The 23,182-nt window shown below is 43.9% G+C and overlaps 3 protein-coding genes across 5 annotated transcripts in view; 2 read left to right on the top strand and 1 right to left on the bottom strand.

The window, feature by feature from the left end:
• The first annotated feature begins 3,890 nt into the window (after window positions 1-3,890).
• On the top strand, window positions 3,891-10,248 carry LOC308125318 (GTP-binding protein Rheb-like). Of its 2 annotated transcripts, none has more exons than XM_080488972.1 (7): window positions 3,891-4,013; window positions 5,781-5,852; window positions 5,935-6,002; window positions 6,684-6,823; window positions 7,016-7,063; window positions 7,935-8,021; window positions 8,088-10,248. In XM_080488972.1, the coding sequence occupies exons 1-7, from the start codon at window positions 3,962-3,964 to the stop codon at window positions 8,113-8,115; spliced, it is 495 nt and encodes a 164-aa protein (XP_080345098.1). In that variant the 5' UTR covers window positions 3,891-3,961; the 3' UTR covers window positions 8,116-10,248. The 2 variants fall into 2 exon arrangements, with proteins under 2 accessions (XP_080345098.1, XP_080345097.1); XM_080488971.1 differs by having other exon boundaries at window positions 3,897-4,013; window positions 7,935-8,016; window positions 8,088-10,247.
• A 2,500-nt stretch (window positions 10,249-12,748) lies between these two features.
• hus1 (HUS1 checkpoint clamp component) lies at window positions 12,749-18,947 on the bottom strand. 2 transcript variants are annotated; one of them, XR_013936404.1, is made up of 10 exons: window positions 18,796-18,947; window positions 17,942-18,069; window positions 17,676-17,852; window positions 17,483-17,590; window positions 16,540-16,614; window positions 15,415-15,514; window positions 15,209-15,343; window positions 13,365-13,655; window positions 13,041-13,281; window positions 12,750-12,980 (listed from the first exon to the last, which is right to left on the bottom strand). XR_013936404.1 is itself a non-coding variant. In XM_080489799.1 (8 exons), exons 1-8 carry the CDS (start codon window positions 18,845-18,847, stop codon window positions 13,573-13,575), a joined length of 858 nt encoding a protein of 285 aa, XP_080345925.1. In that variant the 5' UTR covers window positions 18,848-18,947; the 3' UTR covers window positions 12,749-13,572. The 2 variants fall into 2 exon arrangements, 1 of the variants encoding a protein (XP_080345925.1); XM_080489799.1 differs by having other exon boundaries at window positions 12,749-13,655.
• A 1,379-nt stretch (window positions 18,948-20,326) lies between these two features.
• Window positions 20,327-23,182, top strand: part of tubb6 (tubulin, beta 6 class V) — a 9,389-nt gene continuing 6,533 nt past the window's right edge. Inside the window, exons 1-2 of the mRNA XM_080489504.1 lie at window positions 20,327-20,546; window positions 22,730-22,838. Of these exons, the coding sequence (XP_080345630.1) occupies window positions 20,490-20,546; window positions 22,730-22,838 (166 nt within the window). The 5' untranslated portion in view covers window positions 20,327-20,489. The remainder of the gene's footprint in view (window positions 20,547-22,729; window positions 22,839-23,182) is intronic.

Genomic DNA, 23,182 nt, shown 5'->3' with positions numbered 1-23,182 from the left:
CCCGGCGCCTGCAGGAGAACCACACTCAGTACTGGAGATCCATTTACACAGAAAAGAACTGGCAGGGGAACATGGAGGAGGTTCTTCATCATTCATCAGCAGCCTTTAGCTCCGCGGTGGTCGTCTTGTCCATCATGGCAGCGGCGCTCTAACTGCTGCAGATCCTTATCGAGTCAAACTGGGAGTTCGGATTTTCTTAAGTCGTACTCAAACGCATCACTCAGCACACGGCACCGTGACCACAACATCCCCCCGACTCTCGATGTCACACAGTTTAACACAATACCTGGTGTGTGTCGTGTGTGTGTGTGTGTGTGTGTGTGTGTACCGGTGAAAACTGTGAGGACCGAGTCGTCTTTGGCGGCGCCCTCCAGAGCTGCGATGATGTCACTGTACATCTGAGATAAAATCATGAAAACATCATTTCATCTGATTAAAACGGTTTGTTTCACTGTGAAGAGCCACACACACACACACACTACACACACACACACACCACACACACACACACACACACACACACACACACACACACACACACACACACACCTCCGTGGTGATGGCGTTCTTCTTGGCCGGTCGGTTCAGCTTGATGGTGGTGATGCCGTCCTCCGTGGTCACCTGCAGCGTGCTGTATGCTGCGCCGCCCGCCGCGGGGGCGGGCGGCCACAGTGGGCGGAGCTTCCCCCCTCCGCTGCCACCAGGGAGGACACCAGGTCGCAGTACTGCTGGCGGGCTTCATCCTGACGCGCCAGAGAGGAGAGTGAATGTGGGAGTGGAGCGCCACATGGTGCTCAGTCCTGGACCCGTCCTACCTGAGGGGTGGAGCCCAGAGACCTCCAGGCGTCCCACTTCACCTTGTTCACAAAGTCCAGCATGCCGGGTTTGGGCGTGTTGCAGGGACCCTGAGTGGCCTGGAGGAGGAGGAGGAGGAGGAGGAGGAGGAGGAAGAGGAAGAGGAAGAAGGAGGAGGAGGAAGAGGAGCAAAATGATGAATGACTGCAACTTTTTTTTTTTTATCAATCCAAAAAACATAAAAAAAAATTCACCAAAGGATTAAACCAGACATTAACTAATTTCTTTGTTCTAAAGGTTGAAGCTGCTGTGTCTAACTTCATGCAGCATCCAGATTATAGAGCATCTTCCTCCACTAATCCAGATTATAGAGCACCTTCCTCCACTAATCCAGATTATAGAGCGTCTTTCTCCACCAATCCAGACTATAGAGCACCTTCCTCCACTAATCCAGATTATAGAGCATCTTCCTCCCACTATATAACAATCACCGGCACCATAGTAACTTTTTATTCAGTGTAACTTTAATACATTTTAAAGCAGCAACTGTATATTCTGTAACTTGCGTAGCTCTGACAGACTGCGACAGCACACGAGGAACCTCTGGAAGAACCTCTGGAAGATCCTCTGGAGGATCTTCTGGAAGAACCTCTGGAGGAACCTCTGGAAGATCCTCTGGAGGATCCTCTGGAAGATCCTCTGGAGGATCCTCTGGAGGAACCTCTGGAGGATCTTCTGGAGGAACCTCTGGAGGAACCTCTGGAGGAACCTCTGGAGGATCTTGTGGTACCTGTTTGAAGAGAGCGTAGATCTTCAGCTTCACCTCGTTGCCCGGGTCGTTCTTCAGCGAGGACAGTTCGCTCTTCGCCTGCTCAAACTGCTCCACGGTGGCACCTGGAGACACATCGTGGACCAAACCATCACCTGACGTACGTAGAAGAACCCGACATGCTGTGATCACCTGCAGTCCCTCCAACAGGAACCAACAGGAACTAGACCCCCCCCCAGAAACCCACGGAGCAGAGCCTCACCCATCATGGGAGCCGCGGCGGTGTGGAAGGTCAGGCCGGGACTGATGGACGTCACCAAACTGGACACACAGACGGAACAATTCAAATCACCAGGCGGGTGCAGCTCCTCATGGAAACCAAGAGAATCTCTTAAAGAGACAGTACCCCTCCAAAGTCCCCCAGGACATCAGGCTGACGCGGAGCTTTTCAAACTTAACATCTTTACTTAACTAAAGTGGATTTTGGCGTGTTTCTGTATTAATGTGTTTGTGGATTTGATAAATTCCTTTTGTAAATCCATCCTGTGTATTTTATGGATTCATTTTGAAGCATTTCACCTTTTCCCCTTTTCTTTGTATTAAGTGTTAATTTATCAGAGTGACTGCCAAGTAACAAACAATCATGGCTATTAATTATTTATTCTTCTAATAATAATGAATCATACTATGTTTGTGAATTAGGCTAAATTATAACTTACATTAGGTTTAAAAATTGTGAATTGAATTACTTTATAGGTTTTATTACTATTTAAAATGGTAATTTATTACTTATTACATTTAAATTGGTCAAAATTATTACTTTATTGGCTTTAGCATATGAAAAAATTATAACTTTATAAAATTTGAATTGTTAAATTATTATTTTACAGGCTATATTAAACTTAAAATGGTCAGTTATTACTACATAACTGCCTTTAAATTGGTCAAAAATACTTTAAGTAATTTTCACCAATTTAAACTAAGTAAATCGAATTGGTCAAAATTCTGTTAATTAAATTTTTGTCAAAATTACTACTTTGCATTTTGTGTGTGTGTGTGTGTGGGGGGCAATGCATGGAGACAGGACCTTTTAGAGACGATATGTGCTCGTGCACATGTGATCATGATACTAATACAGTAATAATCTAAACTTTAGAGAACTCTAAACTGAGATCAATACAGAGAATTAAACTTTAAAAAAGACAGAAATCATTTGGTTCTGTGGGAAAAGAAAACTGCAGAGTACTGATGATGTTTTGATAAGTTTGTACTTTTAATAATATTATTATTCTCTTTGGGGATTTTATTCTTCCTCTGTTTCCTCCTAATGACTCCACTAACGCCGCAGGGTGAAGGTTAACATGTTCCCTCCTTTCTGAACATGATAATCTGCTTTATGGTCTCGTTGCTGCTGCAGAACTTCTGTATTTGGTGAAAAGTGGTAAAAATGTCTCTTTTGGTCAAAAAGGTTGCAGAAGTCCAACAAAACAGTGCAAATTTGAACAGGTTGAAAACTAAAGCAGCCAGTTGATGAAAGAATGAATGAATGAATGAATGAATGAAAGAAAGAAAGAACAGCCAGCTTGTCTGTCATCTCTGACCTCTTCTCTGAGAAACTGGAGCAAAGGTCACAGCTGACTGAAGCCTGTTTGTACCTTGTGCATTTATCCAAATTACCATAATCCCAATAAAAACTTACTCTGCTTGTTCAAAACGTTTATTTCAGCTCTTATCGACTATTTTTTAATTTTAAACACCTTCATGCTGGTTGTTGCGACCTGCTTAGCTCCCTGTGTCTATTAGAATCTTTGATTTAGCCTGATAGCTGCTAACAAGCAAACATCAGATAAACACTCGGTTCTAGTTTTCTGTTAGTACCCAGGATAACTAGTTTAACTAACCAGGTCATCGACTCTCTGGACGCAGAAATTAGCGCGTAAATCATCGTTTATTGACACTAACGTGTCGGTTTTACCTTCTTAATTTGACAAAACGCCACGGAGCGATGCGCCTCAGGGCCACAGCAGCCATTTAAACCCGGGGAAGGAGGTCCAAAGTGCGGCAGGACGGAGCGAGTTAGTGAAGAGTTAACTAGCTTAGCCACGGAGCTAACCAGCAGCTAACAGACGTGTTTACATCGCTGGTCCCGCCCACTCTGCAACGTCCTGACATCTCATTGGCTCAAGGGAAGAGTCAAAGTGCCACAACGTCCAATGAAAGAAGGATTGAAAGGAACAGCTGTCTTTTGAACCTATTGAAATGTAGACAGAAAAACAAGAGCCCGCCTCTTTCCGTGCGTTCAGCCAATCAGCGCGGGGAGCTCATTAATTATGCAGTGAGACGATGCAGCGGGTCTGAAGCTCCGTCCTCTTCGCTGGATGCTCACATTAAAACACCATGCCGCAGCCCAAATCCCGGAAGATCGCCGTGCTGGGCTACAGGTCGGTGGGTAAGTCCTCCTCGCGAATCACCTGCGTGTCAAAGCGGAGTCGCGGCGGTGAAAACTGTGGGAGTGTGTGTGGAGTCCATCCCGTGGTGAGTCCACATGATGCGACACATGGACGCAGCGGGGAGCCGCTGGTGTCAGGGAGCAGGGCTTCACATCTACACCAGCACACATCTCCTTTCCACACATCCACACCTGCAGCAGTAATTGGCTCCAAGCTGGGATTGGTCTGCTGGCAGCAAATCAGATGGCGCAGCAGTAGCAGGTGTGGTCCTGATGCTGCAGCTGGCAGCATCACTGCAGAGCAACGGGCGGTGCATGCTCTAACTGGGCGGTGCATGCTCTAACTGGGCGGTGCATGCTCTAACTGGGCGGTGCATGCTCTAACAAGGCTGTTGCTGCTCTAACGAAGCTGTTCCTGCTCTAATGGGGCTGTACATGCAGACTGAGCTGTCCATCAGAGGACACACCTAGAGGACAGGTAGTCACCAGTCAGTCGTGCACACACAGGGTAAACATGCAGACTCCACATCAAAAGACTGGAAAACCTAAACTGGACACAAACCAAGGACTGTGAACTGTGAGGAACCGTGTTAGCTGTGGATGTTTTAACCCCACAAAGCAGAAAAGAAAGACGTTTTGTTAGTTTGTGAATTCACAGTGAAATGAACAAAAACTACTTTTCATGGATTTATTCTGCAAACGAGTGATTAGAAATCCGCTCCCTTGCAGAGATGCTGCAGATTGACATTGAATCAAAACTGCAGGAATGAATAAGTTGTGTGTTTTTAGAGATTTAAAGGTCGTAATGTGTCACACTTCACATCCTGAGCTGTGTGAAGCTTTTCTACCTGATCACAGTGTTTATCGGACTGCAGCCAAAACAGCAACCGTGCAGCAAAAGCTACATTATAACGTCCATTAACGTGATAATTCTGGACATTTGAAATGGAATAAAGACTAATTTTAGTGTAGTAACTGACCAGTAATCCAATAGAATAGTAAAAAAGTAGAACCATAATAGAGATTACAGTATGGTGTGTGTCCTCTGATCTATCTAAATATACTGTATCATATTTATTCATACTTCATTCAATCTACTGTAATATATTACTATTCTTTGTGGACTAATGCTCTTAAGAATTCCCTCTAGGAAGTATTGTTACTCTATTCACCAACAACTACAGCATCTATTTGACCTCTTTTTGATAAGAGAACTGAAACACCTTTAATATTATTTTTATTTGTAGTTGTAGTAATTGTAGTACTAGTGTTAGACATAAGTTACTTTATTGGTTTTATCATTTAATTGGGTCTAAATTGTGACATTATTGGATTTATTACATCTGAGTTGGTCAAAATAAATTATTTTTGACTTTATTAAATTCAAAATGGCCAAAATGATTATATTACTACATTTAAACTGGTTAAACTTACATTGTTTACTTTATTACATTTAAATTGTTAAAATTATCACATTACTAGCTATATTATATTTACATTCGTCAATATTAATATTGCATTTTAATTGGTTTAAATTATTTATTGTCTCTCGGCCACATTATGCTGACATCGTCTCCCCGCGACCATGAACAGGACAAGCAGCAGATGGATGGAAATGATGACTTTATTGGCCTGATCACAGTGTGTGTGTGTGTGTGTGTGTGTGTGTGTGTGTGTGTGTGTGTGTGTGTGTGTGTGTGTGTGTGTGTGTGTGTGTGTGTGTGTGTGTGTGTGTGTGTGTGTGTGTGTGTGTGTGTGTGTGTGTAGGTAAGTCATCCCTCACCATCCAGTTTGTGGAGGGTCAGTTTGTGGACTCCTATGATCCCACTATAGAAAACAGTGAGTACCTCCTCTGAGACCGTTGCCATGGAAACGTGGTTGAAGTTTGTTCAGCTCTGATGTTTGTGACTCCGTCTGTCAGCGTTCACCAAGACCATGACGGTCAACGGGCAGGAGTACAACCTGCAGCTGGTGGACACGGCCGGTCAGGTGAGCCCCTCTGGAAACGACACCTGAGCTGAAGGCTAATGATGCTAACTTAGCATTAGCACTAGCTGTGTGAGGGAGATGCTCTATAATCTGGATGTTAGAGGAGGAAGATGCTTTGTAATCTGGATGTTAGGGGAGGGAGATGCTCTATAATCTGGATGTTAGAGGAGGAAGATGCTTTGTAATCTGGATGTTAGGGGAGGGAAATGCTCTATAATCTGGATGTTAGAGGAGGAAGATGCTCTGTAATCTGGATGTTAGCGGAGGAAGATGCTCTATAATCTGGATGTAAGCGGTGGAAGATGCTCTGTAATCTGGATGTTTGGGGAGGGAGATGCTCTGTAATCTGGATGTTAGAGGAGGACGATGCTCTATAATCTGGATGTTAGGGGAGGAAGATGCTCTGTAATCTGGATGTTGGGGAGGAAGATGCTCTATGATCTGGATGTTAGGGGAGGAAGATGCTCTATAATCTGGATGTTAGAGGAGGAAGGTGCTCTATAATCTGGGTGTTAGGGGAGGAAGATGCTCTATAATCTGGGTGTTAGGGGAGGAAGATGCTCTATAATCTGGATCGACAACAGAAGTAACAGTTTTATAATGACAATGAGTTCTTGCTAAAAGTAATGGGATTACTGTCTGTGGTAACTTTGTAACGTGATACTCTGTGTGCTGCTCTAGGACGAGTACTCCATCTTCCCACAGAGCTACACCATCGACGTGGACGGTTACATCCTCATCTACTCAGTCACGTCCTACAAAAGCTTTGAGGTGGTCCGAGTGATCCACGAGAAGCTGCTGGACATGGTGGGAAACGTTCAGTAAGTACACACACACACACACACACACACACACACACACACACACACACACACACACACACACACACACACACACACACACACACACACACACACACACACACACACACACACACACACACACACACACACACACACACAGGTTTAAATCTCCTGCTGTCACACACACTTGCTTTCTTCTTCTTTCTCCAGAGTCCCCATTATTTTAGTTGGGAACAAGAAAGATTTGCACATGGAGCGGTAAGACCCCCCCCCCCCCCCCCCCCCCCCCCCCCCACACACACACACACACACACACACACACACCTAAAAAAGCACACAGTTGTTGGAAAAGAGAATTCTACAAATAAAGTGTGAATGTTCTGGACTCTACCGTACCCTGTTGCTCTTTTTAAAGATCTAATTTCTCTGAATTGTAGAATTTGTACAAGTTTGAAATTGAATCATCAAATTTGCGAGAAGTCTAGAAGTTCTGGACGTCCTGGAACTTAGTACAACGTCTCTAGAACTTGTCTGAAGGTTTGAGTTGGTGAAAGTGTGAATGTGGTCGAGTTCTGGAGGTTTGTTGTTTTAATTGTTTTTGAATTTAGAGTTTCTCAGAATTCCAGAATTTGCACGGGATTGGGACTTTGTCAGAATAGTTAAATTTGTGAGAAATCTTGATCACTGAGTTCTAAAATTTGTCTGAACACTCGAATTGGTGAAAGATTTTGGAATTCCTCTGAAATCTGAGTTTGGCAGATTTGGAACGTGTGAAGGTTTTTCTGAGTTTAACAATTTCTCAATTGTCATAGTGAGCGAGCGCCATGTTTGGGTTAGGACATCGAAAAGCTTCACCTGTGGAGGATCTAGATCTTTCTTTCTGGTTCTGACCTGTGGAGGATCTAGATCTTTCCCCTGTGGTTCTGACCTGTGGAGGATCTAGATCTTTCTTTCTGGTTCTGACCTGTGGAGGATCTAGATCTTTCCCCTGTGGTTCTGACCTGTGGAGGATCTAGATCTTTCTTTCTGGTTCTGACCTGTGGAGGATCTAGATCTTTCCCCTCTGGTTCTGACCTGTGGAGGATCTAGATCTTTCCCCCGTGGTTCTGACCTGTGCTGTTGCCTCCAGAGTGATCAGCTTCGAGGAGGGGAAAGCTCTGGCGGAGTCGTGGAACGCTGCCTTCCTTGAGTCTTCAGCAAAAGAAAACCAAGTGAGGTGTGACAGGTGAGCGGGGCGTTCGCTGCCCGTGGGGAATCTGACCGTTCCTCTGCTCCCCCTCAGACGGCGGTGGAGGTGTTCAGGAGGATGATCCTGGAGGTGGAGAAGATGGAGGCGGGTCAGCCGCAGGGCCGGACCCCCTGCTCTGTCATGTAGCCCCTGAAGGGTCCTCGTTCTCGCCATCCGGACCGCCGCCCCGCGGGCAGGAGACCACGTCGGCCTTTCAGCTGCCGAAGACTTTCAGAGTCTGTAGATTTAGGGTCGACATCCTGAGAGTTTCTGTCCACGAGTCTCCATGAAGCAAACAACACAACATTTTTTATCATCGTGTGAACCGACAGAGAAACTCAGGAAAACAAGCCGGACTGAGAACTGTAGAGCTGCACTGAGCTGATAGAGCTTCTCCCATCATAGAAACACCCTTAAGGACGTCACTGCGCTGTTTTAAAGTGACCTCAACTAGAATAAATATATGTAGACGGTGTAGTTTAACAGTGTCAGGCTGAAATTATCGATTGAGGATCTGAACATGAGTTAATATGACTAATTTGCGAGAGAAAAAAATAATTACTGTATTTTCTGGACTAAAAGTTGATTCTGTCTATAAATGTCCTGGAGAGGAAGAAAATAATATAAGAACCTTTATTTCCCATTTCCAGATGGGACCATTGATAATCTTGGTCCAGCAGCTGCTGGTCTAGAACCTTCTCTGAATTTGTTCCTCAGCTCAGGATGCCAAGCTTGAGTTTTACTGTACCACAGGTCTGTGGTCATACAGTGACATCTAGTGGTTCCAGACAGTATGTAAGTTTATATTTTGCTGCATAAGTCACTTCTTATTAATTTAGCTCAAATGACCAGACAATTGATTGAAAAAGGTTGTGACTTTTAGTCTAGTAATTACGGTAAAATGCTGTTTGACTTGCTCTTGCTGTTGTAAAGCAATTACCATATTTCCCAGACTATAAGTCGCATCAGTCAAAAATTAAAAATGTCTTCCTCTTGCCTTTTCAGTCAATTCCAGTAGTAATAAAGGTTTTTCTGTGGAACTGTAGCAGGATTCTGTTGTCATACAGTGACATCCAGTGGTCACAGATAGTACTTAATGGTATATTCTGATACAGAAATGGCCTCCTAACAACCTTCTGACTTATAGTCAAGAATTTACGGTAATATACCATAATTTCTGAACAATATCACTGTTTTTAATTTTTTGGCTGGTCATGGGACATACATTCTGAAGCAGCTTGTTTATCAAAATATAAACTACATGGCATCTGGAATCACAACCCATTTCTGAAAGATACAACTGATGTTCTGGTGCAACTTATAGTCCAGAAAATGCTTTAATATATAATATACCGTATTATCTGGACTATATGTCACAGTTTTTTCAGTTGTTGGGACAGTCAGGTGATTTACATATCAAAATATACCTGTCGGTACCATTTGTGACCACAAAATGTCCCCGTGTCACAACAGAAAGCTGCATGCGATCGTGTCAAAGCAAAACCTCCATTTCTGATGTATTTGACTGATTTTGACTGTTTTTTTTGTTTGTTTTGGTTAAGAAGGATTCAAGGATTCTGTGCCCGAGGCCCGGATGATGCTAAAACATGAATAGTAAAAAATTAAATGGCAGTAAATCTAAAATAAGCACAATATAAAAGAGGTACTCCTTATTACTCACGTTTGACAGATAGTCCAGAAAGTATGGCAGTAGCAAAATTAAGAGATGTGAACCTGTCAGTCCACAATGAGGGCAAATAAAAAGCCCTTAATGAAATACAGATATTTGCAGGTACTTTTAGACACGCTGCTCAGTACAGGCTCTCAGGCCTCACACGAACTGAGAACTGAGAACACAGAACACAGAACACAGAACACAGAACACATCTCTCATGCTGTTATCAGCCCCGCAGGCACACGGACACGTTATTGTTCCCTAAAGGGAAGGAAATATTTGTTCAGCTCGTTAAGTGAACCAACAATGCATGAAATCCAAACATCTCTTCCAGCAATCAACACTTCATCCCTTCTTCCTCCAGTAAATCCTCCAAATATATTTACACCCTGTTGTTTAAAATACCATCGAAGCTGCTACCCGAAGCCCCGCCCCCTTCGATTCTTCTATATTCAATTAAAAATCCTTTTTATATGGAGAACTTTCAAAGTATTTGTGTTTTTATGATTGATGTCATTAAAGTTGTGTTTGGCTAAAGAGCTCCTCTGTGTGTTTTTACCGAGTTTTCTTTTAGTGTGGGTTGAAGATTCTGTCATTTTCTCAACGATTGTCTTTGGAGACATTTTGGATTATTTCATATCTGGAAAAGTGTTAATATATTACATGGAAATGTAAAGAAATTAAATCAAATTCTGACCAGCCAGATAAAAGTCATCAAAAGAGTTTGAAAAGAAAAATCCATCCATCCTGTTTTCTTTGTGAGTCCACATGAGGGCGCTGTGCTGGGGCAGTATGGCTACCAAACAAGCCCAGACATCCCTGAAACTCCCTCCTATCTCCTTTCCTATCCACTTCACCTTAACCCCGTGGAGGAAGTCACAAGGTTAAGGAAAGGAGTTAGGAGGCTTCCTAAAGGAGTTAGGAAAGGTGTTAGGAGGCTTCCTAAAGGAGTTAAGGAAAGGAGTTAGGAGCCTTCCTAGAGGAGTTGGTGAAAGGAGTTAGGAGGCTTCCTAAAGGAGTTAGGAAAGGTGTTAGGAGGCTTCCTAGAGGAGTTAGTGAAAGGAGTTAGGAGGCTTCCTAGAGGAGTTAGGAAAGGTGTTAGGAGGCTTCCTAAAGGAGTTAGTGAAAGGTGTTAGGAGGCTTCCTAAAGGAGTTAGGAAAGGTGTTAGGAGGCTTCCTAAAGGAGTTAGTGAAAGGTGTTATGAGGCTTCCTAAAGGAGTTAGTGAAAGGTGTTAGGAGGCTTCCTAAAGGAGTTAGTGAAAGGTGTTAGGAAGCTTCCTAAAGGAGTTAGTGAAAGGAGTTAGGAGGCTTCCTAGAGGAGTTAGTGAAAGGAGTTAGGAGGCTTCCTAGAGGAGTTAGTGAAAGGAGTTAGGAGGCTTCCTAGAGGAGTTAGGAAAGGTGTTAGGAGGCTTCCTAAAGGAGTTAGTGAAAGGTGTTAGGAGGCTTCCTAGAGGAGTTAGGAAAGGTGTTAGGAGGCTTCCTAAAGGAGTTAGTGAAAGGTTTTAGGAGGCTTCCTAGAGGAGTTAGTGAAAGGTGTTAGGAGGCTTCCTAAAGGAGATCGGAAAGGTGTTAGGAGGCTTCCTAAAGGAGTTAGTGAAAGGTGTTAGGAGGCTTCCTAAAGGAGTTAAGGAAAGGTGTTAGGAGGCTTCCTAAAGGAGTTAGTGAAAGGTGTTAGGAGGCTTCCTAAAGGAGTTAAGAAAGGTGTTAGGAGACTTCCTAAAGGAGATAAGTAAAGGTGTTAGGAGGCTTCCTAAAGGAGTTAGTGAAAGGAGTTAGGAGGCTTCCTAAAGGAGTTAGTGAAAGGTGTTAGGAGGCTTCCTAAAGGAGTTAGTGAAAGGTGTTAGGAGGCTTCCTAAAGGAGATAAGTAAAGGTGTTAGGAGGCTTCCTAAAGGAGTTAGTGAAAGGAGTTAGGAGGCTTCCTAAAGGAGTTAGTGAAAGGAGTTAGGAGGCTTCCTAAAGGAGTTAGTGAAAGGTGTTAGGAGGCTTCCTAAAGGAGTTAGTGAAAGGAGTTAGGAGGCTTCCTAAAGGAGTTAGTGAAAGGAGTTAGGAGGCTTCCTAAAGGAGTTAGTGAAAGGAGTTAGGAGGCTTCCTAAAGGAGTTAGGAGGCTTCCTAAAGGAGTTAAGGAAAGGAGTTAGGAGGCTTCCTAAAGGAGTTAGTGAAAGGAGTTAGGAGGCTTCCTAAAGGTGTTAGGAGGCTTCCTAAAGACTATTGGGAAGCACCTCTTGTCTGAGCTCCTGTGGTTGGATCCCGAGCCGCCATCTCTCCAGTGTCGGTTCCACTTTAAAAGGGGGGGGCGGCGCCTTCACCCTGAGGCCAGCAGGTGGCGTCCTGTTCTGAGGCCAATCCCCTCAGCTGGCGCCTCTCAATGTAAAAGAAACCATTTCAACATAACCTGCTTTCTTCCACCAAATCATCTGGAACATGGTTCTTTATATCCAGGAGCGTTACGCCACATTTCAAATAAAAACACAGTTCCGCTTTTGTTTTGAAAACATATCTGTACTTATTTGGAGTGTTTAGTATTGATTGATTGTTAAATCCCAGGCATCACGTCTCACCAGGTTTTTATTTTGACATCTTAATAAGTCTTTATTCTATTTCATTCTGATTTTAAGCACCAACAAAGTGTTTTTATGACTTTTAGACATAAAAAAAAACATTTTACAGTTTAGAGGAAGAACCTCCCTGAAAAGTGTTCGGTACCCACCGACTGAGTCTGGACCGATAGCGAGCCTTGATAGGAGGAACCAGATGGTTCAGGTAGCTCTAAGTGTCGTTTCTGTACTTTTACCAGCAGAGGGTGCTATTTCCCACACACAATCATTATGCTAAGCTAAATGTAGCTCAGTAGATGTTGGTCAAGATGAGAAATAGAAGGAAATTAACCAGAGAAATACAATCAGTTAAACTAAAAGATGATATTTGTTCGATCACCAGGAACAAACAAACAAACAAACAACTTATTGTTGAAATCATGTAAACAACCTGATTTCTTCTCCGTGATAATCGTGAAATCAAAGTGAGCACGAGTCAGAGGGGAAAGTTCTTTAACATAACTTTAATTCTTTTAAGTTAAAATGAACAATAAAATAAAGTGCAACGTTTGTCCAGAAGTCTCTTGGTCTTTCTCTCGTCTCGATTCAGTGACGTTCTGCTGATGTTCTCTCCACCTCCACACCGAGTCTCCTCCGAGTCTCCTCCACCTCCACACCGAGTCTCCTCCGAGTCTCCTCCACCTCCACACCGAGTCTCCTCCGAGTCTCCTCCACCTCCACACCGAGTCTCCTCCGAGTCTCCTCCACACCGAGTCTCCTCCGAGTCTCCTCCACCTCCACACCGAGTCTCCTCCGAGTCTCCTCCACCTCCACACCGAGTCTCCTCCGAGTCTCCTCCACCTCCACACCGAGTCTCCTCCACCTCCACACCGAGTCTCCTCCACCTCCACACCGAGTCTCCTCCGAGTCTCCTCCACCTCCACAACGAGTCTCCTCCACCTCCACACCGAGTCTCCTCCGAGTCTCCTCCACCTCCACACCGAGTCTCCTCCGAGTCTCCTCCACCTCGAGTCTCCTCCGAGTCTCCTCCACCTCCACACCGAGTCTCCTCCGAGTCTCCTCCACCTCCACAACGAGTCTCCTCCGAGTCTCCTCCACCTCCACACCGAGTCTCCACCGAGTCTCCTCCACCTCCACACCGAGTCTCCTCCACCTCCACACCGAGTCTCCCCCGAGTCTCCTCCACCTCCACACCGAGTCTCCTCCACCTCCACACCGAGTCTCCTCCGAGTCTCCTCCACCTCCACACCGAGTCTCCTCCACCTCCACACCGAGTCTCCTCCCCGGGTCCCAGGAAGACGGCGGTCTAAGCCACGGCGGGGATGAAATACTGCAGGGACACGTCTTCGTGCAGCAGGATGAGGTGGAGGACCTTCTGGTCCACGATGTCTGAGAGGACGACCAGACCCGGCGTCACGGTTTCAGTTTTCAAAACTTTCGAATCAAGAACAATTATTCCAAAGTAAAACGGAGAAAATGTTTTGATGCTAATTTGGCGCCGTTTCCACGACAACGTTTCCCGTTAGAAACGCTTCGTTTTGGTTTCAGGAAAGTTTTGAAAACGATGTGCGTTCACACGGAAACGTTTTGAAAACGATGTGCGTTCACACGGAAACAGCAGACTGATGTAGTTAGCATGCCAGGCCACAAGTAGCGCTGTTGTTACCTTCGCCAATCAAAGTTGGTGGCGACGGTTAAGTTTATGGCCACGTGTATTTATTTATATATTTATTTATTGGTTTCTAAGTATATAGAGTTTCATCAACTTTTCGCAAAAACGACTGACCAGAATAAAACGAAATCTTCAGGGATGATTTGTCACCCGAGGACCGATTCGATGTTTTGGACACAGCAGCTCCTGGACAGGTAAGACATTTCCTCCGGTGTGGACATACTGGAGTTCCGTGATGCGCCGTCAGTTCTCCGGAAGCTGCCGTTAGCCGCCTGTTAGCACACTGCTAACCGCGCCGGAGCTCGTAGCTAACATCTCGGCCAGTATCTAGAACCACGGTGCGAGCGCATCGACTCGGGTCGTAGTTTATCTGTGTGCCTCAACGTGATGATGCTACCTGACGGGCTAGTTAGCATCGATATGAGCTACCGGCTAACATGCTAGCGATGCTAACGCGATTCTGCAAAGAAATGTGGCTTTTCTAAAGGCATGCGCTCTACCGAGTGTAGTTCTAGCTTTTGTAATGGAACCACACACACTCAGAACAATGAGCCCAAAACATTAACAAATGGAGGACAAAGACATTCTGGTGGACAGACGAGCAAGTTGGATTGTTATTACAGTGACTGTCAAAATAAAACCACCAAGTTGGATTGTTATTACGGTGACTGTCAAAATAAAACCACCAAGTTGAATTGTTATTACGGTGACTGTCAAAATAAAACCACCAAGTTGGATTGTTATTACGGTGACTGTCAAAATAAAACCACCAAGTTGGATTGTTATTACGGTGACTGTCAAAATAAAACCACCAAGTTGGATTGTTATTACGGTGACTGTCAAAATAAAACCACCAAGTTGGATTGTTATTACGGTGACTGTCAAAATAAAACCACCAAGTTGAATTGTTATTACGGTGACTGTCAAAATAAAACCACCAAGTTGGATTGTTATTACGGTGACTGTCAAAATAAAACCACCAAGTTGGATTGTTATCACGAAAATAAAAGTATCAAGTCCATGAAATGATGGACTGGGAGTCATGACACTCTGGAGGAATCAATGTTCTGATTGTCTCTACTGAGCATGTGCAGAACTACTAGTTACTACAGCCGTGGTGTGAATGATCAATAATAATAACAATAACTGCGTTTTCCCATTTCAATGGCGACGGAGCGTTTTCATAAAGTTGCTGTTTCCTGTTTTCACAGAGACAAAAGAATGTGTGTTTTCTCCGTTTCCATGGCGACGGAGTGGGAGTGGGACTTACTGCACATGGCCTTGCTGGGGTTGACCTGCTGCCCCATGAGGAACTGCTGCAGCCTCCTGATGTCCACCCGGGCCTCCGCCATGCTCTCAGGGTCCCTCCTCTGAGACGGACCCCCGTCCTGAGAGGCGCCGTCGCCTGCAGCCGAGAAGGAAACACGTGAAACGGCGGCTCTCGCCACGGCGGCGAGAAAAGAACGGCATCATTACCCCACGGAGGGTTTCCCAGGTCCCTGAAGTGAGTGCTGACAGAAACCAGGTCCGTCTCAATCTTCAGGTTCATCTCCCCATTCAGGTTGGCTGTAATCACCTACACACACACACACACACACACACGCACACGCACACGCACACGCACACGCACACGCACACGCACACGCACACGCACACGCACACGCACACAGGCACACACACACACACACACACACACACACACACACACACACACACACACACACACACACACACACACACACACACACACACACACACACACACACTTTGAAACAGATTTACCTCGATGATAATCTGAATTCATCAAACAAACTGACTGTTAATCTGAAACAACTCAATCCAAAGCAAAGTCACTAATCTCCTCGTTTGCACTTTGTTTGTCCCCAAAAGGATAAAGGATCCGTTAGTGGGAGGAAGATGCTCTATAATCTGGATGTTAGAGGAGGAAGATGCTCTATAATCTGGATGTTAGAGGAGGAAGATGTTCTATAATCTGGATGTTAGAGGAGGAAGATGCTCTATAATCTGGATGTTAGAGGAGGAAGATGCTCTATAATCTGGATGTTAGAGGAGGAAGATGCTCTATAATCTGGATGTTAGAGGAGGAAGATGCTCTATAAACTGGATGTTAGAGGAGGAAGATGTTCTATAATCTGGATGTTAGAGGAGGAAGGTGCTCTATAATCTGGATGTTAGAGGAGGAAGATGTTCTATAATCTGGATGTTAGAGGAGGAAGATGCTCTATAATCTGGATGTTAGAGGAGGAAGATGTTCTATAATCTGGATGTTAGAGGAGGAAGGTGTTCTATAATCTGGATGTTAGAGGAGGAAGATGTTCTATAATCTGGATGTTAGAGGAGGAAGATGCTCTATAATCTGGACGTTAGAGGAGGAAGATGCTCTATAATCTGGATGTTAGAGGAGGAAGGAATTTATCCACGTGACTGTAATAACAACATAAATTGTACTCCTCATATTCACACTATTTCTAGTCATTTCTATTTCTTCACCTTATTATTTTACTATTTTAAAGTTTCTCTGCTGTGAACAAATAAACATGAGAAACTCTGAACATGTTTGAGTTTTCTGAGGATCGGCACCAGGAAGTTGGAGAGGTTCTTCATCCTGTCCACTACGTTCTTCATGGTCTTCAGAGGAGGCAGGTAGATGCTCACCTGCAGGTGTACACACACACACACACACACACACACACACACACACACACACACACACACACACACACACACACACACACACACACACACACACACACACACACACACACACACACACACACACACACACACTATAATGTTTAATCAGAATACTTCCATCTTCCTCATGGGGACAAAAGGGGGCGGGACTGTTGAGCAGCAGTGGGCGGAGCCTGTCTATATTTTGGAGAGGTGCATGTGTGGGAAGAATTGAGTGTAATACCAATGTTCCGCCAAAGGAGGAGCAAGTGAGCAGTGTGTGTCTGCTTCTTCTACAAACAATCTGTAGTCCACAGCGAGCCTCACTGTACGACACCAAGCTAAGACACTTTGGGAGACGACATGACGTTTTCAGTCTGAACGATGGAAATACTACGACGACTTGAGTCAATACGATTGTACAAGAATAAAACATGAGCGTGCGCCAGCCGTTCACTAAAAATCACCTAACAACACCTGAGTGTGTTTGGAGAGAAATCCAAAGGAGGAGGACAACAGAGACGCGGTGGGAGAAGACAACTTGAGATGCTAATTCTGCAAAGTCAGCTTGTTAGCATCTAATAGCATTGTACGCTAGCATTCACTGTCCCAGTCTTTCATCTTCCAACAAAACACACGAGATGTAAACGGAACAAACAGCATCACCACAAACACCTGACACGGTCTGAATGCCAGCGCAGGTCGTCTTCGGTCACCCTGACAACGGCCGTCCTTGAACCGGTCTCACGGTGTGACGAAGGACCAAAGGTCCAGTCCTGCTAACACAAGGACCAACGGAGGGACGGAGGACAGACAAAGAACTCCGAGGTGTTTAAAAAGTGTCTCTTACGTCGAAGTCGGGGACGCTGGGCTCTTTGAGCTCGTGCCACAGCCTCCGCGGGATGACGTCCACCGGGACGTTGTGGGTGACCACTTTGCCGGCGCTGGACAGGGTGGGCTGCGGGGGAGGGGGCGAGACACGGGGTCAGTGTGGGGGCAGGACAGGAAGTGGAGGCGGAGGATGGGGACGGCGGCGTCCTCACCAGCTCCGCGGCGATGGTGAGACACGGGCAATGCTTCTTGGTCAGCTTGAGCTTGAGGACCTTGGCGTTCTGCAGCGTCCTGAGGGCCCGGGACAAATTCTCCGGGGTCACTTCCAAACAGATCTCGTTGTCCTCGGAGGACACACCCTCCATCTGGTACTCGTCGAAGAAGTTCACCTGGACGGAGGAGAGACAGTCCGCTCGTCTTTATTCTGTGTGTGTGTGTGTGTGTGTGTGTGTGTGTGTGTGTGTGTGTGTGTGTGTACCTGTGCCAGCTCACACCACATGCTCACTCCTCCGTTGGCCACTTTCCCCGACATGACGAAGAACAGGTTGTCTGGCGTGAGACGCAGGACGCAGCTCTTGGTCAGTTTGGAGATGGTGGTGATGACGCCTGGGAAGAACACACACACACACACACACACACACACACACACACACACACACACACACACACACACACACACACACACACACACACACACACACACACGTTGTTGTAATAGATGTTTAACAAAAACACAATAGTGACAAACAGGAAGAAAAACTGAGCAACATCTAAAGAACGCCTAAAAAAAGTGTTTTTAAACTTGCTTATTTAGTTTTGTGTCTTCTTCTTTTATTTATGTCTTTATCATCATTTTGTGTATTTCTGATTACTTTTTTATTTGGTGTTCCTACTCACTTTGTGTTTTGTTTCGAGCTTTAAAAGTAAAAATAAAACCCTCATATGCCAGGTCTAATAACAGAAAACAGTATTTGGGTTAAGATTACTGAAATAAATGATTACGTGGCAAATCCTGTGGTAAAGATTATTCTAATGTTGTAGTTCAGGCTCCATGGTAGATTTGTTTAAGGGTAGAAAGGAGCAGCAAAACACCAAAATGTGATAAAATGGGGAAATATTTCAACAAATGCTCTCAGCCGATTAACAGAGTTCAAGAAACTTGTAACAAAACTGAAAGAAAATACATATTTTCTCTTTGTGGCTTTAGATGTACATGTTTTAAGTGTATTTTCGAAAAAGGACCGAAGTCTGGTCAGGGTGTTTCTGGAGAAAAGCAGCCGCTCGTCGGCCTCGCTGGGCGGCTGTGAGGGTCCGAGAGAGGCGGAGACTCACGGCTGAAGTGGTTCAAACAGGCGATGTCGACGATTTTTCCTCGAAACTTCATTTTCAAGTAAAAACTGAAGTTTTCTGATTTGTTTTGACGTTTCTGACTACAGGCAAGACCGATTTAAGCAGAGCGCTCTGCGCACCGCGTTTGTCCGTCCGTCCGGAAACATGAGCGCCGGAGAAAAGTTCCTACCAACAAAAAGCTTCAGAGAAGCTGAACCAATTGATTTAAATATTTAACTTGTCGTTTTGTCTTTTTTGTGGCATTTAGTGTCGTTTTGTTCTTTATAGTGTCTTTTTACGTTATGTTGTTCTTAAGTTTCCATTCAAACTGTCCATATGTAACTTAAAAAGACCAGAAAAACAATAATTTGACTCTGAAACAATACAAATTACAAAAACAGGAAGAAATACAAAGAGTGACAATATGGCCAAATAGAAAACAAATGGATATAAATTAATACTACATGACATAACCAATAATAATACATGTTATTTTTATAGCACTTTTTAAGACACTTGGCAGTGGCCAATCAGAGAAATGGAGTTGGGATTGGAAGTTTGCAGGTTTGAATCCCACTGCAGGTCACGAGTGTGGTTCTCTGGCCATGACCTTTGACCTCCAGCGGCTCCCTGGATGCCCTGCTGTGAAGCCCACGGCTCCAAATGAAACAGAATCAACACAAGAAAAGAAAAATCCTAATAAATGTGGATTACAGAGACGGAGCTTGTTGGAGCAGCTGGTTTGTTTGGAGCAGGATGACGCTGCAGGGACAGATTCCTGTTTTTACGGCTCGCAGCATCGTGTAAAGTGACTCCACCACACAGCAGCTGACCCCTGCTTCATCATCATCATCATCATCCGCTTCATCCTCCTCTTCATCAACAGGCTTCAGGAATGTCTGACACATGAGGGACCAAAAAAAAAAATTCCCTGCAGGAGATCTTCCTCATTCCGGCGAGCAACAAGTGTCACAGACCGACCGGAGATATTTAAAGACTCACTACTCAGTCTGAAACACTAAAGTACAACATGAGTACATACGTTACAGTGTAAGTACAAAAGTACAACATGAGTACAAAAGTTACAACACAAATACTGAACTTGGTAAACAAATACACAAACGCTAGAACATGAGCACAAAAGGTATAAAACAAATAAACAAAATCTACACAAAGATACACGATTTAAAACACAAATACATGAAAGTTACAACAAAAATACAAAAGTTACAACAAAAATACAAAAGTTACACAACTACATAAAAGTTACAAAAATACAGAAAAGTGACAAGACAAATAGAAATGTAGAGCGTGACCACAGGGGTTGGGTTGTAACTTTTGTATTTGTGTTGTAACTTGAAAGTATTTGTATAATAACTTTTGTAATCTTCTGCGCAGAAGTAGTACAATATGGAATAGAATAGAATAGAATAGAATAGAATTGAATAGAATAGAAAAGAATAGAATAGAATAGAATTCAAAGTGAGAAACTTTATTTGCTGTCTCATCAAAGTGGACTTCAGGGAGTGGCCACGGGAGCGCGCATGGCTGTAGAAGAGAGCAGTGTGTCGGTGTGCGCGCTCCCGTGACGGACATCCAGCAGCAGGAGCGCAGCGGAAACTCTCAGAGCCTCCGAACCCTTTCAAACCTCTTTTAACCTCTTTCAACCTCTTTCACCGCAGAATCCGAGCGGCAGGATGCGGGAGATCGTTCACATCCAGGCGGGTCAGTGCGGGAATCAGATCGGAACCAAGGTACAAATTCTTTATTCTTCTTTTATTCACATTTTTTCAATTAGCCTTATTATTATCAATGAGCTCTTGCTCCATTTTACATTATTATTATTATTATTATTATTATTATTACTTCTATCCCACTCATAGTGTTTAAACAAACTCGTTTAAAACTGAAATCGTTTCTCAAAAAGTCCTTAAGTTGATGCAAATATGTGAATATTCAATTAAACGAGACTTTAAAGTCACACAAATGAACCAAATTAGCATTTCTCTTTAGAATTTCTTTAGATTTTAATGCTGATTGTTAAGATGATTTTGTTCAAGTTAGTTTGCAGAGGAGAAGCTGCACTGATGTTTTGTCTGTCCAGATAATCTGGGAGAAAAAACACCTTGAGGCCACGAAACAACACATGTGCACTTTAGTTGTCTTCCTAAAATGTGCACAGATTGAATGAATGGAAAGCAGAAGCTCCTGCAGGAGGATCCCCAACACGTTTTATGTGTTTGAACAATCAGAGACTCAGACGAGCTGTTAACACACATTAACCTCTGAGCTTCCTGTTCATCTGGTGGAATAAAGGAGATTAATATGTCAGATTTATAAACTCAAAGAGCATCAAGATGAAGAAACAGATGAAAAAGTGGACATAGAAACAAATTAAAATTTAATAGAAGATAAAAAAAATCAACAACTGCAAAATGACACGAAGCTTTCCCACTGAGACAAAACATCTAGGAAGTTTAAAAAAACACAGAAATTAGAGACAAAGAGATGAAAAGTTTAAACAATCAGAGGGTAAATTACAAAAACCCACTTAATAATCATGAAGAAACACATTGTCAAGAGAGTGTAAAATAAATGTCTGCAAAATCAGAAGAATAAACAAAATGTGGAGAAAAAAAAACATAAAAGTATAATTTTACCACAAAAACACACAAATCCACTGATAAATTAAAAAATATCACAAAACAGGCAAATAAAATCAATAGAGTTTATATAATATTATCAATAGAGAAATAAACAATAAAATACTCACTGGAACTTCTTGAAATAAGAAAGTTAGGAGTGAAATAAAACCACTAAAATGATTCAAAGAAACAAAATCAAGTTACAACAGAACAGAAATAGAAATAAAGTGACTGCAGAGACGTGGAATGAACAGGCTGACCCAAAGTGACAAAGAAACTCCAGAAAATCCCACAAAGCAACATGAAACGACCACATTTAGTCCCAAAGTGGAAAAATAAAACACAAAGAACCCAGAAGAAACACAAAACAACAAATCAGCACCAATAGAGAAAAATAACTCACCAACAGATACACATGCTAAACTAAAACTGTGATATATTATGGCCACAAAACTTCATACGAGACATGAAAGGACACAAAAAGATCAGTTTCAATAAAAAGACATGAAATACAAAGAAAACTTAAAATAAGAGATTTTCAGTCCAAATCTTCTGATTCCAGCTCATTTAAATGTCCCAAAGTGACGCTGAATAAAACTAAAGCAGAGAAACAGTGAAACAGAAAGTACTCGAGTACCTGGGCCTGAGTATAAAAGTACTGGATTACTTCTTCTTCCCAAGAGTCACGAGACATGTGAGGGGGAAGTGAACTCTGTGAGCCACCGGAGAGTATTCCAGGAATCTCACACACACACACACACACACACACACACAGACACACACACACACACACAGACACACACACACACAGACACACACACACACACACACAGACACACACACACACACACACACACACACACACACACACACACACAGGAACAATCACACAGCTGTTTTATGATGTCACAGTGAAACGTGAGAGCAAAGAGGAAAACTCTTTAGCGGCTTGACGATTTCAAAGTGCTCTCAGTGTGCAGGTCCCTGAACGCACCGCGGCTATCTGGTGCTCTCAGTGTGCAGGTCCCTGAACGCACCGCGGCTATCTGGTGCTCTCAGTGTGCAGGTCCCTGAACGCACCGCGGCTCTTACCTGGTGCTCTCAGTGTGCAGGTCCCTGAACGCACCGCGGCTCTTACCTGGTGCTCTCAGTGTGCAGGTCCCTGAACGCACCGCGGCTATCTGGTGCTCTCAGTGTGCAGGTCCCTGAACGCACCGCGGCTCTTACCTGGTGCTCTCAGTGTGCAGGTCCCTGAACGCATCGCAGCTCTCATGCTCTTCTCCTCTCCTCAGTTCTGGGAGGTGATCAGTGACGAACACGGCATCGACCCCGCGGGAAACTACGTGGGCGACTCCAGCCTGCAGCTGGACCGAGTCAACGTCTACTACAATGAAGCATCCTGTGAGTGTGTGTGTGTGTGTGTGTGTGTGTGTGTGTGTGTGTGTGTCCTCTGAGTCACTGCGTGATGACTGTGGCCTCCATCACAAAATAACCAGAAGATAACAGACAAAAACCACAAATATACATAAAAAACACACAAATTATTCTCAAGTGACCATAAAATGTACCAATCTGACACAAACTCACCACAAATACACACAAGAGGACCATCGTGTACAAAGTGGCTCCAAATCTGCATAAAATGACACAGAAATATCCAGAAATACGTCAAAACTGAGACTGAAAAGAGACAGAACATGAGCAGGGTTATGAAGTAAATCACCTAAAGGACTGAAACGAAACAG

The sequence above is a fragment of the Lipophrys pholis genome (assembly GCF_963383615.2).
Source record: "Lipophrys pholis genome assembly, chromosome: 20".
In the NCBI taxonomy this organism is placed as follows: domain Eukaryota; kingdom Metazoa; phylum Chordata; class Actinopteri; order Blenniiformes; family Blenniidae; genus Lipophrys; species Lipophrys pholis.
Note: the sequence above shows the minus strand (reverse complement) of the source record. Positions and strands in the feature narration are given on the sequence as shown.